Source organism: Trichosurus vulpecula, chromosome 2, assembly GCF_011100635.1.
Source record: "Trichosurus vulpecula isolate mTriVul1 chromosome 2, mTriVul1.pri, whole genome shotgun sequence".
NCBI lineage: Eukaryota > Metazoa > Chordata > Mammalia > Diprotodontia > Phalangeridae > Trichosurus > Trichosurus vulpecula.
Genome location: NC_050574.1, coordinates 390,106,984 through 390,125,804, shown reverse-complemented (window position 1 = coordinate 390,125,804; position 18,821 = coordinate 390,106,984). Strand labels below are relative to the sequence as shown.

General features: G+C 39.3%; 1 protein-coding gene across 1 annotated transcript in view; it reads left to right on the top strand.

The window, feature by feature from the left end:
• Nucleotides 1-18,821, top strand: part of ATP10A (ATPase phospholipid transporting 10A (putative)) — a 275,874-nt gene that overhangs the window by 118,439 nt on the left and 138,614 nt on the right. Inside the window, exon 2 of the mRNA XM_036745018.1 lies at nt 2,096-2,300. Within this exon, the coding sequence (XP_036600913.1) occupies nt 2,096-2,300 (205 nt within the window). The remainder of the gene's footprint in view (nt 1-2,095; nt 2,301-18,821) is intronic.

Below are 18,821 nucleotides of genomic sequence, written 5' to 3'. Positions count from 1 at the left end.
CCCTGGCCAGATTGTGTTTGTCCTTCACTCTTGAAGAGGACTGTGACATCAGGGAAATGATGACATGACTTGCAGTTGATTTTGATTTGGGTGAGGGAGGACTTGTGCAAGGGCACCAGCCTCAATTTCTCCTCCAGAACCATCTGGGTCCAGTGGCCTGATATTCACCAGGATGACTGGAGATGGTTTGAGATGCATTGGGCCACCTTGGCCCTTTTAGACTAAGGTCTTTTCAGGTGCTCACTGTGAGTGAGGTAATACCCATTCAAGACCTAGTACTCCACAGTAGCTTTAACTTGGCTTTAATTGGCTCTTTCTTTTTAACCTGGGGTAGTTCACCCCTTATTAGACAGCCTGGTGGCCCCCAATCCTGGGAACTCACTATATTGGTGCTGGACTGAGTACAGATACCCAGTCAGCTTTAACCTGACTCCTGAACTCCAGCAATCTCCCAGCCTTAGCCTTTCCAGCAGCAGGAACTTAAAAGGATGCACCACCATGACCTGGCTAAGCTGGAATATTTGAAAGCAATGCCATCAGAGTTTAGTTTTCCCAGGTCTTAGAAAGCTTGACAGACTTTTAATATGGGCCTGATTATAAACTTCATGTTCATGATCTGAGGACTAGCCTGGCTGAGTTCATGGAGACTCATGACCGGATTAGCCTCAGGGTGATAATTTTTTTTTTTTAATCATAGCACCTCATGAAGACTATGTACTAAGTACTAAAAGGGGATTGTAATCTATGTTGATGAAAGAAGAACATACACTGTTGAAACCACAGATTCTTTAAGTATTAAAGTATATTTAAATATGGGATGAAATTGGCCTTATAAGGCCATTTCAATATGGTCTTTTTCATAATTTCTCAAAGGCAAAACAAACAGTAAAACCCAAAACTTCTCCAAACTAAAGAAGCCATCAGATAATGACTTGTTCCAATGCTTCCTATTACACCCTCCAGATTTTAAGCTTCTTCTATCTTACCTATTTTTACATTCCCCAAAGTGCCTAGTATAGTGTCTTACATACAGTAGTTGGTAAATGTTTATTGAATTAATGTCCATATATTTTAATAAAAATTTTTCAATTGACAAAAAAATATTTTCTATCTTTACCCTTTCCCATTGAGGGGTTAGGAGTGGAGGGTGGGGGCGGGGAAGGAAGAGAGAGAGAGAGAGAGAGAGAGAGAAAGAAACACACACCCTTGTAACAAATATGCATTGTCAAGGAAAAAAATTACTGAACTAACCATGTCCAGAAATTCATATCTCATTCTATTTCTTGTATCTACTACCTGGCAGGCAGGAGATAGGTAGCATGCTTCCTCAGTCAGTCAGTTGGCATTTATTAAAAACCTACTCTCTGCTAGACCTCTGGGTTTATGGTTAGTCACTGCATTGACTCAGAGTTCTTAAAACTTTCAAAGTTATTTTTCTTTTCAATGTTGTTATTTTATAAATTGTTTTCCTAGTTATGCTCACTTCCCTTTACATCATTTCATAGAACCTTTCCAGATTTCTCTAAAACTATCCCTTTCTTTATTTCTTATACCACAATAGTATTCCATTATATTCATATACCATCACTTGTTCTTCTATTCCCCAATTGATGGGTAAATCCTTCCTGAGCACTTCTTTGCTGCTACAAAAAGAGCAATTATAAAGATTTTGTTTGTCTATGTGGGTTTTTTTTTCCTTTTTCTTTGAATTCTTTGAGGAATAGGCTTGGTAGTGCTATTACTGAACCAAAATGTATTATTCATAATTTAGTGATTTGGGGTGGCATATTGGTTTTCAGTTGATCTGGAATGGCCAGAATGTGCATATAAATATTAGTGTGTGTATCTGTACACACACACACACACACACACACACACACACACACACACACAAATATATGCATAAAGGGTGCTGTAGAAAGCGGGTGCACCAGGTTTAAGACTGAACTAAGACTTTTGGGACACCCTAAACATGTAAAGCACATCATCTTTCAAATAGTAGCATTGTCAATTTCAGGATCAGCCCTTTTTTTAATTGTCCCTAATCGGAATCAAGACTAGCATGCTTTAACTGGTTTTTATAATGACTTTCTAGGGATGAAAAGAAATTCGTGAACCGCTACTGGAAAGAAGTCCGAGTTGGAGATTTTGTTCAGCTTCGATGTAACGAGATCATACCTGCTGACATCTTGCTGCTTTCTTCGAGTGACCCTGATGGTCTCTGTCACATCGAAACTGCCAACCTGGATGGAGAAACCAATCTGAAACAGCGGCAGGTGGTGAGGGAATTTTTAGAGCTGGTAAGTAAGCTATGTTGTACTTAAAAGTAAAGATAATTATTATCGGTGTCACTCGGTTGATGTGATTGGTGTACACTTCATAGTTTTCAAAGCATTTTTCTGATGCATCCTGAATTTAAATTCAATGTCAATTCTTCCCTATTCGTATATGTGTATATGATGTATGTGTATGAGGGGGGAGAGAGAGAGAGAGGGGTAGTGTCAGTATCAGACATGGGATTTGGAGGTCTCCTTGATGGTGAAAATAGTAATCTTTTACATATTAAAAGCCCACTTAGGTATATATCTGCCTATATATATATATAATATATGCCTATATATAATATATATTCTATGTGTATATATAGGCATATAATATATGCCTATATATAATATATGCATGTATATAATATATGCAGAACACACACATATATACACACACATTTATGTACACACACAGACACACACACACATATCATATCCATTGCAACCACCCTATAATACAGGTAGAGAAAATATCATCTCCATTTTACAGACATAGAAAGTAAGACAAGGCAGTGACATTGTGCCATGGATAGAGCACTGGGCCTGAAGTCAGGAAGACCTGAGTTCAAATCCATTCTCAGATACTTTCTAGCTGTGTGATCCTGGGCAAGTCACTTACCCTCTGTTTGCCTCAGTTTCCTCAACTATAAAATGGGGATAATAATAGCACCTACATCTTGGCGTTGTTGTGATGATCAAATGAAATAATATTTGTAAAGTACTTAGCACAGTGCATGGCACATAATAGGCACTATACACACACATATTTATACATATATACATACATATACATATATTATATATAATATATAACAATGTCTAATAATAATATATATGTATAATAGGCTAAGTATTCTAGGTGTTATGTTTGGTGAGGTTAAGTGACTTTCTCCAGGTCACATAGTTAAAAAGCTGCAGCACCATTGCCAGAATCCAGATCTTTTGACTTTTAGCCAATTTTTTCCATATACTACATTAGATTTCTCAAAAAGAGAAAGTTCCAGGAATCCATGAAGGTACATAGAGTGAGTTTCAGATGCATCACAGAAAATAGAACCATGCTGTTTCAAATCCATGTTCTGTAATGGTGATGCCAAGCTACACAACTGGGTTGAGCTGACCTCTTCCTCTTCCTGTGCCTTCATATTTGTGGTTGGAACAATATCTACCAGGATCTTTGCCATATAGACTAAGATAGTTTTGTTGTTGAAGTTTTTTCCTCATAGAAGACAAGGAACCTGTCCTTGAGACTTAATTGGCCCAGGTGACTAAGGCTGTGGTGGTTGATGTGGCTTCCTGGCCTTATCAGCACAAAAATGTCCAGCCCAGGAGAAGTCAGTGCCTCTCAGACTTGCTAGTGCCCCACTGCAGTGAGCCTATTGACCTGACCGGACAGGTTTCTCTATTGGGGAAGGGATGAGCTAGAAAGAAAGTGGGGTAGTATCTACCCAAACCAATGTTACAGCCTTGCTAAGTATCCTTTTTGCACTCTAGCCAAGTAAGCCTCTTTCTGTTAACTGTCAGATGGTCTGTAAGTATCTTATTTCATTATTTCCTTCCAATTTCATTGGGAGTCAGGCCCAAGGCCTAGCCTATCATTATGTGCACTAATTAATAATAACTAATATTCACATCATAGTGTAAAGGTTGTAAAATGCTTTATCTACAGAATCTCACTCAAGCTTCAGAACAGCCCTGGGAGGCAGGTGCTTATAGATATCCTGGTTACAGATGAAGAAACAAAGACGTAGAATGGTGAAATGACATCCATAGACGTGTATTTCTTAAATATCAGATATAGGATTTCAGCCTAGGTCTTCTTGGATGCCGAGGCTAGGCATCCACATTGCTTATACCACGTTGCTTCTTTCCTCCAAGTCATTGTCAGCACATATTCCCTTTCTTGGTTTGGGAAGCCAGAATGGACTACTTTCATGGAGCCTACATGCTTAGCTCTCCCCTTTGAAACAACAGAGGGGCAGGTAGGTGGCACAGTGGATAGAGTGCCAGTTCTCAAGTTGGGAAGACTTATCTTCCTGAGTTCAAATCCAGCCTCAGACACTTTTACAAACTGAGTGACCTTGGGCACGTTGCTTAACCCTGTCTGCCTCAGTTTCCTCATCTGTAAAATGAGCTGAAGAAGGAGCACTCCAGTATCTCTGCCAAGAAAACACCTAAAAGAGATCAAAAACAGTCAGATATGACTGAAAAACTGCTGAACAACAATAATTGAAAACAATAAGCTCTTGGAGGGGGAGATCCCTTCTCTGGCTTGTTGTATACCGCTAAGATCCATGCACCGAACTCTGCTCACCAATAAATACTTCCTGATTCACATTTACTGAAGCATCACTTTGGAAGAACAAAGGAAGAAAATATGTCCTGCTCAGGTGGCACCAGAGCCTTTTCTTTTTATGGGTTTGTTTCAGACTTTCTAAGAAGTAGGTCATTGGGTGTGATTCTTTACTTTTTGTTGCCATAACCGTGCTCCATCATGCACAGGGTGAAGAACAGTTGTCCACTTCTGGCAAATGAATTGCGGTAAACAGAAAAATAAGGAGCGTAACCATGACCTATCACCCTTCACTAGTAAATAAGCTTTGAACCGGCTCTGGAAGTGGTTTGAAACACAGAGCTCTCTCAGTGGTTTTTAATCTCCTGTTCTAGATGGAGTGATAGCCTTCCCCGCCCCCTCACTCTCCTGAACCCACTTCTGTCTCACGCTTGTGTAAAAATGCATACTTGGCAACCCTAGGCAGCCAAGATGTGATGGGGAAGTTTGGGGAAGTGCCCACTAGGAAAATGAGGTGTGGTTAATATTTTGTTTTAAAATAAGGTGTTCTCATTCCAGATCAAGAGAGTTGTTGATCTTTGCGAAGATGAATAAATGACAGAAAGGCTTCATTCTGAGCCCAGGGCAGGCAGTCTGCAATATACTAGTGAGTTGTGGTATAAAAGTTTGCTTATGAAGTTAGTTGTTTTGATTTCAGAGCACATTCTCCCATAGAATCAATGTTATAAATGGTCATTAGGTCCCCAGGCCAGTGATCAAACACTTCTGTTGTTGGGTTGTTTTCACTTGTGATGCCATTTGGGAATTTTTTTTGGCAAAGATACTGGAAGAGCTTGCCATTTCCTTCTCCAGCTCATTGTACAAATGAGGAAACTGAGGCAAACAGGGTTAGGTTGACTTGCCCAGGGTCACACAGCTAGGAAGTGTCTGAAGCCATATTTGTACTCGGGAAGATGAGTCTCCTTGACTCCAGGCCCAGCAATCTACCCACTGTGCCACATAGCTGCCCAATCAAAAGCTTCCTTATCCTTCAATTTAACTAATGGTACTGGCCCGAAGTTTGAATCCTGGAAGCAGGAAGTCATAAAGTATAGAAAAGAGAAGTAAAGACAATATCCTCCCTCTTGCAGAGAGTGGGTCATGTTCTTGGAAAAACTTTGAATTGACAATTTGTCTTTATTACTACTAACATTAATGACTAGCGTTTATTTATGTGGCACCAAGTATATAGCAGGTACTGTGGTAAGCACTTTATAAATAATATCTCATGCCACTCCCTTTCTTCCCTTTTTGAACCCCTTTCCTTTCTTCTGTTGTGATACTTCTCTGTAGAACCACCCCACCCCCCCCAGCCCCAGGACTGTTATGCTTTCCCAAACCCCCACACTGGGATTTCTCACTAGGCCTGCCCTAGCCTCCAGTGCTCCAAAATTATTAACTGCTTTTACTTCCTTCTCCATTCCTTCCCTCATCCCCCCACCCCCACCCTGCAAAAAGAAAAAAAGAAAAAGAAAAAAACTCCTAAATTATTCAGCGTAACTATACTTAATTAGGGATTAGGAAAAACGTAAGCCACTGAACCAATTTGTACTAATGTGCCAGTGACTGGTCATGCTGTACCATCCCAGAAGCATTTGTATTTTGAAAAGATCAATGGATCATAGATCCAGAATTGGAAGAGATGTCATGTTCTTTAATCCAGATGAATCTTTAAGTGGTGCTACTTCAGACAGCACAGCAAAGCGAAGCCCCAAATTTAAGTGGTGAGGGAAAAGATCTTATTGGAATCAGCTTGAAAGGCAGTATATTTTTTGGTGGGAAAGGGGGCCAGATCCGATTTCATTGGTATGAGGAACTCCTGGTGAGGACATTCTCTTTACCAAGGTAGATGGGCACCTCCTCTGTTGTTTAGAATCTTAGATTCTTGCCTAGGGGCACTATGAGGGCAAATGATTTCACATAGCCAGTGTATCTTATGGGTGAGACCTGAAATCGGTTTTCTTGACTCAGAGGCCTTCTCTGTCCATGGCATCATGCAACATAATGTAGTGTAAACAGCACCGAACTAGGACATTATCACCTGGGCTCTAACACTTAGCTGTGTGACTTCTGGCAAATCCCTGAAGTTGTCTTGAAGTATACGGTCAATTTGGTCATTTCAGTCATATGTGACTTTTTGTGACCCCATTTGGGGTTTTCTTAGCAAAGATACTGGAGCGGTTTGCCTTTTCCTTCTCTAGCTCATTTTACAGATGAGGAAACTAAGGCAGACAGGGTAAAGTGCTGAGGGTTACATAGCTAGTAAGTGATTTGAACTCAGAAAAATGAATCTTCAAGACTCCAGGCCCAGCAGTCTATCCACTGAACCACTTAGCTGCCATTTTGAAGTATAGACTTTATATCTATTCTCTTGAAGTCTATGATATATATCAGTTTTCCTGCATATAAGATGGGCATAATGATATTTGAATAATTTTCATGGGCTATGGTGAGGATCATAATAGTACCTATGAATAATATGTATAATACATATGAAGCTGTTTCATAACTGGTTAAGTATTTTTTAATGTAAGCTATAATTCTTGTCAGAGAGGCACCATGTATGCAGACTAGCCCTGCCTAGAAATCTATTCCTCATTAGTTCCCTGAAGGGGTTCTTGTTTTCAGTGGTTCTTTTCCTTCCTCTGCCTTTGAAAGCATAGATGCTCTAAAATCTCTTGTTTGGTTGGTTTTTTGTTTTGTTTTGTTTTGTTTTTTGTTGTTACAATAGATCCCATGGTAGAAATAATACCTTCATATCTTTGGGAACACATTGAGAGGAAAGGGAGTCATGGAGGGATGGGCACTTATTCATTTGTACGTTAGATGTAAGCGTTCCAAAGCTTGCTTGATTTTAGATAGGATAGAGTGACTAGGCCTCTGCCTTAGGGCATACGTGGCTGGCCAACATTCTGGGAGACCTGTTCATTCCCACAGATGGGAACACTCTTTCTTGAGGATCCTATGACCTTTGAACCCCTTTCCTAAAGCTCACTTTCCTTGACTGTTTGTACATGGGAAAAATGAAGGCAATGATTCAGTGAAACTGGCCAATATTGATGACCAAAATAAGTTAGGCCCAAAACGTCTCCTTTTTCCTCAGTCACAGGGGGATTTTTCGTAGATTTTCGGAATAATTACTATAATTCTCCAATGTGCTTGCACAGGCCCTCTGTTTTTTTTACAGAGGCAGTCAGGGTTAAGTGACTTTCCCATGGTCACCCACTTAGTAAATGTTGAGTATCTTAGGTTGCCTTTGAACTCAAGTCCTCATGTCTCCAGGCCTGGTGCTGTATCCACTGTGCCACCTAGCTGCCCTGCTACTAATCCCATACTACTTCTCATCTTTGTGCATTCAGAGTATTCTATAAAAAGTGACCCAGTGACTGACAGTTATTTAATTTATTGATCGAGTGCTTCCAACCTACTTTTCCCAGCCTTATTTCATGGTATTTGCCTTTAGGAATTCCCATCCTTATGTCCTAGCCACACTTGACTAGTTTGGTCAAGTAGGTATTAGATACTGCTTTCTCCTGTCCCTGCCTCTGTGTAACACCGCCCATGTCTGGAATAAATTTCCCACCATCTTTACCCATCGGCATTGTTTATGACCCGATAAAAGCATGACTTTGCTCTTTGAAGCTTTCCTTCACAGCCTAAGCTATAAGCTACCCCTCCCTCCTTGGAACTCATAGCCACTCTGGTTGACTTTTTTTCTTATGATCATATTAAACGTATTTCCACATTAGTAAAAGAAGAATCAAAAAGGGAAAAACTGTAAGAAAGAAAAAACAAAAAAACACCCAAAAGAAAAGAGAAAATAGTATGCTTCAATCTGCATTCAGACCCCATAGCTCTTTCTCTGGATGTGAATAGCATTTTCCATCATGAATCTTTTGGAATTGTCTTAGATCATTGCTTTGCTCAGAAGAGCTAAGTCTAAAAAAATTGGTCATTATACACTGTGGCTGTTACTGTGTACAGTGTCCTCCTGGTTCTGCTCACTTCACTCAGCTCAGTTCATGCAAGTCTTTCCAAATTTTTCTGAAATCTGCCCACTCATCATTTCTTATAGCACAGTAGTATTCCATTACGTTTATATACCACAACTTGATCAGCCATTTACCAATTGATGGGCATCCCCTCAATTTCCAGTTCTTTACAAGAAGGGCAGCTATAAATATTTTTGTACATGTAGATAGGTCCTTTTCTTTTTTTATGATCTCTTTGGGATATAGACCTAGTAGTGGTATTGCTGGATCAAAGGGAATGCACAATTTGATTACCCTTTGGGCATAGTTCCAAATTGTTCTCCAGAATAGTTGGATCTGTTTACAACTCCACCAACAATGCACTATTGACTTCTCCTTTTGCCTTAATCACTTCCTAACTCATTAATCAGAGTTATTTCTGTACGTATCTCACCCCATACCCCAGCTAGATTTAAGCATTGGGGATAAGTAATGTGTCATTTTTCACTTTTGTGTGCACAGTTCCTTGCACAAAGAAGTTACGTAATAAACATTAGTTGAATTATTGAAGGGAATTTTTAACAAAACTAAAGCAAAATCTGAAGAATCATAGACTTCGAAAAAAATATGTAGTGTAAAATAAAAAGTCTTACTTCATGCAACATGAATATTTCAGGCACATATAAGTATCCTATACTTAAGTACAATAAAGATCTGAGTAAATGCAAGTATTTTAACCATGTTAGAAACTGATTACAAACCCCATACCTTGGCAATAAAATGTACATTAAGGTTTTAGAATCAAATTACAGGTTTCTGAATAATAGGATGTGAAATTGCCCAAGTAGTAGTTACCTTTGGATAAGCTCAAATCATAGTTGTTTTTAAAAACCTTTATAAAGAACAAGCTATTTCCTACTGATGTAGCACATGCTTCGAGGTGACCATCCCAACTCCCACTCATACTGACAAATGAGGTTCTAAGGGCATCCACTCAGGGCTCTAGCTCTAAGGGGATGGAGGCCCCACCAGTGTGCTCCACACCATGATTAATAGTTAATGTCAGTTAGTCCGCCAGACTTAATTAGCTTTTAGAAAGGGGATACTTACTAAAGTACTATAATAAGAATTGCTGTAAAATATTTCACCAGAAGCCAAATGTCAGTGACATTTTCCCACTAGTAGATGCAGAGTACAGGGGAAAGTAGGCTGAGGTTTAGAAAGCACACAGGGCAAAGAGATAACATAACTTCTGGAAGACCTTTGTTGTAGTCTTCTGGATGTAGCTTTTCTGCTGGGCCCCTGATTGGTCATGAATCTGATTTCCCCATCTCATCCAAGGTGTCCTTGGCTCCTAATGCAAGCATTGCAGCCATCCCCTGCTGTGTAGAGGATACCTCTAGGATACTGATGAAAAAGTCCAAACCTTCTGGCCTGAAGTTCACAAGGTCCTGCTCTAGTCATAAAGTAGGTGGAAGGAGGCTGACATGAAGGCCACACTGCCCCTCCTCTCTCCAAAGCAATTCCTTCTTAGGGACTTCAGTACAATGGGTCTCTTTTATGCTAGTAAATATTCAAATCTCTTGGGTTCTCTCTCTCTGTGTGTGTGTGTGTGTGTGTGTGTGTGTGTGTGTGTGTGTGTGTGTGTATGTATAAAATCAGTCCCTCAGCCCAGCTTAATAGATTTCTTGTTGCTTCTAGGGAAGCGTCCAGCCCTTGTTCATATCTAGTAAACAATCAGTGTGTATTCTCACCTGGCAAATATATTAAGGTTTAGTATCTTACCACTCTAAATCAGCTGGGGTAATTTGATGAATTTAGTCAATTGACTTCCATCCTTACACTAAGAATTGATAAATTAGCCATTTTATTTGTTTGTCAGTTAACAAACATTTATTTACCCTACAAAGTTGCAGGTACTGTGCTAATAAGCATTGGGAGCTTCAAAGAAAGCCTCAACATAGTCCATGCCTTCAAGGAGCTTCTTCTAGCAGGAGAGACAACATGCAAATAACTATGTGTATACAGCGTAAGTGGCAGATAATGTAAGAAGAAAGGTACTAGCAGTGGGCAAGATCAGGAAAGTCCTCTTGTATAAAGTAGGATTTAAACTAATATTGAAGGAAGCCTGGGAATCCAGGGAATTGTGAGCTCCTTGAAAGCTGGTACTAATTTTGGCCTTTCTTTCTATCCCTAGCGGGAGTTGCATGGTCAGACCTAAGCTTTAGGAAAATCACTTTGGCAGTTGAGTAGAGACCAAACTGGGGTGGAGAGGTTCTTGAGACAGGGAGATTAATCCGTTAACCTATGACTATTGCAATAGACCAAGAATAAGATGAATGAGGGTCTTCACTAAGGTGGAAGCAGAGTGAGAAGGGAGAAGGGGGATGTAAAAGAGATGTTGTGAAGGATGAAATGACTGGACTTGGAAACCAGCTGGATACATGGAGGAAGTTTGAGAGAGTTTAGGATGACATTGAGATTGCAAACCAGGTTTTCTTGGAGGAATGTAGTGCCTTTGATAGTATTAGAAAAATTGGAAAAAGGAGAAGGTTTTGGGAAGAAAGATACTAAGTTTTCTTTTGGACTTGCTGAATTTGAGAAGTCTACAGGTTAACCAGTTCAAGATCAACCAGTTCAAGATCTCCAAGAGGCAGTCATTGATGTGAATCTAGATCTCCAGAGAGAGGTTAGGGCTGAATATATAGATCTTGGCATCATCTTCATAGAGATGATAACTGAACCCATGGGCACTGATGAAATCAGAGAGGGAAAAGAGTGACCCAGGACAAAGCATTGGGGAGAAGCATGGTTTTGGGGTGTGACCTAGGTTAAGATCTAGCAAAGGAGACTGAGAAGGAAGGGTCAGATTGGTGGGAGAACCTGGAGAGATTAATGTCATGAAAGGAACTGGGGTGGAGAGAAAAACTGTGAGCCAGGTAGTGAATTCATTGAGAAAGGAAAGAGGATGTACTTGGGATCAGTAGGTAATAGCTATCAGAATCTTGTTTGGTTAATAACTTTGGATGGAATGACTTTCAAAGGAGAGGTTATTGAGCAATGGTGGTAGAGGGAGAGTCTGGAAGTGGGAAGGAAGAGCAAGTATTCCAGCTCCCCTGCCATGTCAGGGAGGAAAGAGTGGATAGGGATGAAGGCTCAGCAGGAAGGAACCAGTCTCAGTGAGAGCCAGAAGATAAATGAAGTAAGAAAGAAAAAGGTTAAGATGAAAGCAAGTTGAATTATAGAGCAGTTCTTCCAGAGAGGACAGAGTAGGAGGTGTAGATTGGGGACGATTAGGGTTGAAGAGAATGATATTAGAGGGAATCAACGATAGGGTTTATACAGTGGTGGTCTGGCAGAAGTAGTCAATAATATTGCTAGAAGAGAAGTTTGCTGGAGAAAAATCATTTCCCTAGTTTTCCAGACAGAAAGTTTAGAAATGTTCTATCAACAGAAATCCAAAATAGAATTTCCTGGAATTATGGCTACCATTTTTTTTGCTAAAGATAGAATACTATATATATAGGCATAAATCCAGGAAGTTATCTTAGGAAAAATAATTTTTTTAGTGAGGGGTTGGAGCAGAAATAATCTAACAAGTTCTCTTCTGTTCAGTTTGGCAAACAAGTATTAATTTTATTTCTCCCCTCCGCCCAAAAGTGACCTTTTAATATAGAAGGCATTTTTTGCCTTGTGTCATTATGAAAATGCAGTTGGTTAGTTGTTTGTGGCAGGATGTTAATCATGTGAAATGTATCCCATGTTCTCTAGCTTTACAGGTAGAGATGACACTGAGAAGACAAAAGCAATGGAATAAACAATTGGTTATAAAGAGATAACAGATGAGGTGCATATAAACTCCTATAAGATAATTTAAATTATAATGTGATATATAAGCTCATAAATAGACAATGTGAGTTGTACTGAGGATATTCCAACTTACCCACCATGATCAGAGATAGACAGTATGAATGAAAGTACATCCATTATGGGAAAGGGTACATAAGGATTCAATTTTAACAGGAGAGAGCCAAGTTTCATGGAGATCTGGAAGGTGAAGGAAGTGAGAAAGGAGAAGGTTTAAGATGAAAGCAAGTTTATTAATTATAGAACAGGAATTCCACAGAGAACAGTAGGGATGGGGAGATGGTAGGGAGGGGAGATTAGCCAAAGGGTAAGTGTGTTTTATAATTGATAGGGGAATTGCCTACATCAGTGAGATAATAGATCCATTTGAGTACCTGAGAGTAGAATGTTAAGAATGGTAACAGTAGGATGAAGAAGCAGTCAACTCCTTTCTGTTAAATGAGGGATAACTTCCTGAAAGAATTAGGATTTTTAGAGCTATATCAAGTCCAGTCAACAAGTATTTAGTATATGAAACTCACTGTGCTAAACAGTGGGAATACAAACACAAACAGAAAGACAATTCCTGCCCTCAAGGAGCTTATATCCTATGGGAAAAGACAACATACAAAAGAGAGGAAGAAGAGGGGAAGAGTGATATAGCAGGACGGGATGATTGAAAGTCTTGAAAGCCAGGAATGCAACCATGAAGACACGTGGCTGGCCTCAGCATTTTCCTTACAATGGCAGTTCTGGAAGGAACCAGCCAATCAGAAAGAGAGACTGCAGAGGCAGACATTTCCAATGTGAGAAGTCGAAGGGTGTATGGAACTCCCAAGATGAAAAAATTTCTTTGGCATGGTGGAGAAAATCCTGAGATTCAGGAGTGCAGCCTGGAGAGAAATAAAGACATGTTAGTTCTAGGAGGTACCAGACAATCTGAGTGAGAGGTCACACAAAGAATGCGCTCCACTCTGTGGAGGCTGGATGAAGGATGTTTCAAGTATACAGAATGGCTTGACTTAAAGCTCAGAGGTAGCAACAGGATAATAAGACAAAAGAAACATTGAAAAAATTCTGTAGAGTAGAGGAATGGAAAGTGAGGGAGCTTGGTTAAAAATTCTAGGGCCAGGGATGAGGATTTTGGACAATACCTATGTTCACCTTCAGGTTCTCCAGTGTACTTATAACCTCTTTGACCTCTGGTAAGTCATTTAATTCTGAGCCGGTTTATAAAATTACAAAAGTAATTAGTTGGACTAGTTTAGCAGTTCTCAGGATGTGGTCTGGGCACCGAAGACCCTTTCAAGGGAGTCTGTGAGGTCAAAATGATTTTCATAATAATTTAAAATGCTTTAATTTCTAATAAGGTAAACATTGATTAGATATAGCCCATATGAACAAAAGTTCTTTTGGTGGGGCAAGAGAAGGGATCTTTAATTTTAAGAGTATAAAGGGACCAAAAAGTTTAAAGCCACTGAGTTAAATGAACTCTAAAAGTTCTCTTCTAACTTCAAATCCTATGGCATAGCTTCACTTTTTAACCTATAAAAACACATAAATTTGGAGTCTTCATTTTTTTTTATTATTTGACATCATTTTGGTGGCATGTGTGAACTGATAAAGATCCTAAATAATCAACCTAATAATAACAGCTATCTCTAAGATCTTTACACTGAAATCTGAGAGCATGACATATGAATGGGGTGGGGGAAGAGAGAGTGAGAGCGAGAGAGTGAGAACGAGAGAGAGAGAGAGAGAGAGAGAGAGAGAGAGAGAGAGAGAGAGAGGAGAGAGAGAGAGAGAGAAGTCTTAAAAGCTTAATAATGTTTACAAAAGTCCATACAAGAGAGTACAATTATGTGAACTTAATCCCTAAAAGGTCATGAGCACATACATGATTCAAAAGCATTGGGGATTAGGTTGTCTTTGGTAGATAATAACTTTGTATATTTCTCAGAAAACTAGATGGAGCCTGTGGATAGAGCCCTGGACCTTCAGGAGGATCAGGAAGACTGGAATTTTAAACTTGTCTTAGACACTTGCCATCTGGGTGACCCTGGCCAAATCACTTAACTTCTGTTTGTCTCCATTTCCTCACCTGTAAATGTAAAGGTATTTTGGTGAATACCAAATAGTAACTATTTCTCTTTTGGCTAGGAACCCTGAGAATCTTCCCCTCCCAGTTTGATTTTTTTTTTTTGGAGTTTTGACTAAAGGGGCCATCCCTTGATTAACTTATTAAAGAGGCCTATGCACTGAATAGGCTAATATTACCTCACTTAAAGTGAGAACCTTGAAAAGACCTTAGCCTGAAAGGGCCAGGGTGTCGCAATGCATTCTGGGCCATCTCCAGTCATCCTGGTGAATATTACGCCACTGGACCCAGATGACTCTGGAGGAGAAAGTGAGGCTGGTGACCTTGCACAGCCCTCCCTCACTCAAGTCAAAGTCAACTGCAAGTCATGTCATCATTTCCCTGATGTCACGGTCCTCTTCGAGAACAAAGGACAAACACAGAACAACAACGCACAACCTCATCTGTAAAATAGGGATGATATAGCACCTACCTCCCAGGGAGGTTGTGAGGATAAAATGAAATAATATTTGACAAGAGCTTATGTAGCAAAGTGCCACAAATGATTATCATTCTTAATAATAAAAATCACTTTCATATGTTTTAAGGTTTCAAAGCACTTTTCTTCATAAAGTGCTTTTAAACCTTAAAGTGCCATGATTATCATCATCATCATCGTCATCATCGTTATCATCATTTATTACCTTTACAGATGAAGAAACAGACTCAGAGGCCTTAAGTGACTCACTGCAGATTCCAGAGTTTTAAGAATCGGCTCCAGGCCTCAAACCCGTCTTCAGACTCTAAATCTGGCCTTTTTCTCCTTTAATTACATTGCCTCATGTGTCGCAGGCATCATAAAAGTTTAATTTGTAGATAAATCCAGTCAATTTAACTTGGAAACTGGAGAAAATGATGTCTTAAGTACATGTGCACTTTCAAGACTATGTTATTGCCCACATCACATATGTAATCCATCAGTTTTTTTCAGAATCTTACTTTAGAAAAATCTGCATCTGTTTCCTCACCAATAAAACAGGGATAATAATACTCACCCTACCTACACAGGGTCGTTCTGAGGAAAGGGCTTTGTCACCTATAAAACACTACATAAATGAGTTGTTGTTACTATTATTAACTGTCTAAGCTTTCGTACTTAGCTGGAGAGTCCCAGGGAGTTCCTGCAGAGAATCTACATCTTGCCATTGTCATAGATATGTGCAATCACATTGCAATGCATTCACTAAATATAATCACTGGTTTTACTCTGGAGAGTTAAGTGACAATGGCAATAAATGAGTTTTTAAAAACTTTTCTTAAGGGAGCATACATTACCCCCCCCCCAAGTTAAATGACTTCCGCAGAAACATTTGGTGAAACATTACATGGAGCTGGTAGCTCCACAAGGTATCCCATGTCAATAGATAAACTGCTAGACTTGGAATGAAGACCTGGGTTTGAATTCTACCTCTGATTCTACCTTGGTGTGTAATAATAGGCCTATCATTAGGCTCTCTGAGATTCAAATTCCTTTTCTACAAAATGAGGATTTATAATAAGGCCTATGGGAATGACCTTATGGGATGGTTGTCAGGGGCAAATAATGTAATTTTTGTAAAGGTTTTTTTTAATCCTTAAAGGATTATATAAAAATCAGTAATTCTTCTCTGGAGTTTTTCAAGCCAAAGGTGGATGACCCCTCATGGGCTACTGATGTCCAGATATAATAGGTTTGACCTAGATGGCCCTTGAGACCCCTTCCAGGTCTGAGGTTTTGTGATTCCTGAAGGACATTTCCCATGCTAGGGCAGAGTGATAAAACTACCTACATAGAAGCATCCCTAGCATTTTAAAGGCTAGCAGATGATGCTAAGAGTAAGTGTGGGAGTGCCGTAAGGGACCTCAGAGGCTGTCCAATTCCAGTTCTCCCTGTGTCAAGCTCCCCAGGGTCCTGTACAAACACTAATAATACATTATAACAAAACTCCACTGCAGTGTCATGAAACCTCATTGTAATGTCATTTGGCCAATTGCCTGAGTCACGAATTGGAATGGTCCATAGCCAGCTGAGCCCTATGGCCCAGTAAACCCCGGTGGCATTAATTTCCAGGGCATCCATCTGCTTAGCTTCTCAAATGAAACGTGATGTTGTGGAGCTACCTGTTCCATGTAATGTTTCACCAAATGTTTTAGTAGAAGTCATTTAAGCTGGGTGGGTGGTGTATACTCCCCTAAGAAAGGTTTTTTAAGGCCCGCATTTATTACCATTGTCATTTGACTGGACTTAAACAAGTATAGTCTAAGAATCTGTTTCTTCCTTTGGCCAGAGAGTAGCATTTATTGTTGTTCAGTCATGTCTGATGCTTTGTGACCCCATTTGGGGTCCCCTCGGCACAGATACTCAAGTGGTTTACCATTTTCTTCTCTAGCTCATTTTACAGATGAGGAAACTGAGGCAAACAGGGTTAAGTGACTTGACCAGAGATACATAGCTAGTAAGCATCTGAGGCCAGACTTTGATTTTATTTACATTTTTAGTTTTACAGTGATTTATTTCTATTATCCATTCAGCATTAAGTTTTTCCTTTTGTTAAATGGTAGTCATTTATCTTACTTTTTCTTCTCAGTATTTAGTATAGTACCCAGCACCTGCTTAATAATTAAGTACTTAATAAATTCTTGTTGACTGGCTAAGTTGTAATACTCTGGGTGTCTGAAACAAGTTCATTTTTAGATTGAATCATCATCCTTATCGTTCTATAATTCATCATTTCTTAAATCTTAGCCTAGAAAAATTGATGAATCGAGGTATTGCCACATACACATACTATTCAATCTGTAGACCCCATTTCGTGTTTTTTGACTTTTCAAAGAAGATATAGAGCCTCTTCCTATTTTAATATCTATCCTAAGGCTCACAAATGAAAGATCATTCAAGCAAGCCTGTGAAAACTCATCTGTGTAATGCCATTGAAAATCCTGGTGTTCCTGAAAAGCTGTCAGCGATCTGGAGAACTGTTGGGAGGTAATTGAATTTGCTAATCCTCTCCATAATTTCACAGCACATTTTATCTAATGGAGTAGTTATAATACTGTGTAAGGGAATCAATCTGCAATAATACCTAAAAGGGAAGGGAAATGAGTCTTTCTCTAATAAGTTTTAGAATCAATTGTATTGGTGAGAAGAAATTAAAAGAAAAATATCCTTTCCCCATTTATGACATCTTAGCTAAAGCTAATAGAACCATGCTGGGAAGGGAATAATCATCTATAGAGTGCCTACTATGTGCTAGGCATTGTGTTAAGCACTTTGTAATTATTATCTTATATGATCCTCACAACAACTGTACTGGATACGTGTTGTTATTATCCTTATTTTACGTTTAAGGAAACTGAGGGAGACAGGTTAAGTGACTTGTCCAGGGTGACATGGCTCTTAAGTATCTGAAACTAGATTTGAACTCAAGTTTTCCTGACTCCAGGCCCTCGCTGTCTATCCACTGTGCCCTCTAGCTGGCTGCCCATGGCTATGGGATCCTAGATTTAGAGATAGAAATGACCTTATAGATGATATAGTCTAATATCCTTTGTTTTATATACAAGGGAACTCAGACCTAAATATATAAAACAATTTGCCCAAAGCAAAGCCAGAATTTCAATTATATCTTTTAAGAGGTAGAAGGACGTGGTAATCAAATTAAATATTTACCCTAGGATATGTGCTAGAATTTTTGTTTATACTTTTAAAATAGAAAGTTCTGATACAAGTTTCTTCTATTATTGTTTGCCTTTCTCCTAAAAGCAGAGTGGGAAGAGACCTGGTGCTCCTTAATTAAGGTTTCCAGTTCATTCCAATCTGGTTAACTGAGATTTTATGTTCTGTTTTTTTTTTCATTTAACATTTGTTTCAGAGCTCCAAAATGGTTTTTTTTTAAAGGGGTGCAGGATGTACATGTTTAAGAAGCGTGTTGAATAAATGTGCACAGTAGTGCCTTAGAAGAGTCTAGCTATTTTTAGAATCAGCATTAATCTGGGCCACTAGGAAAATGCAGCATATATAACTCATTATAACATATGTGTCAGAGAGCAAGGATAATTGTGGTTTAATTAAAAGATCATGAAATTTGGAGTCAAAAGACTTGGGTCCAACTCCTCCCTCCTTGTGTCCCTTATTCCGTGTATAAATTTGGAGAAGTCAGTGAATTTGCCTGAATCTCAGGATTCTCACCTTTAAAATGTAGGAGATGGACTAGAAGGACCTTTAAGGTCCC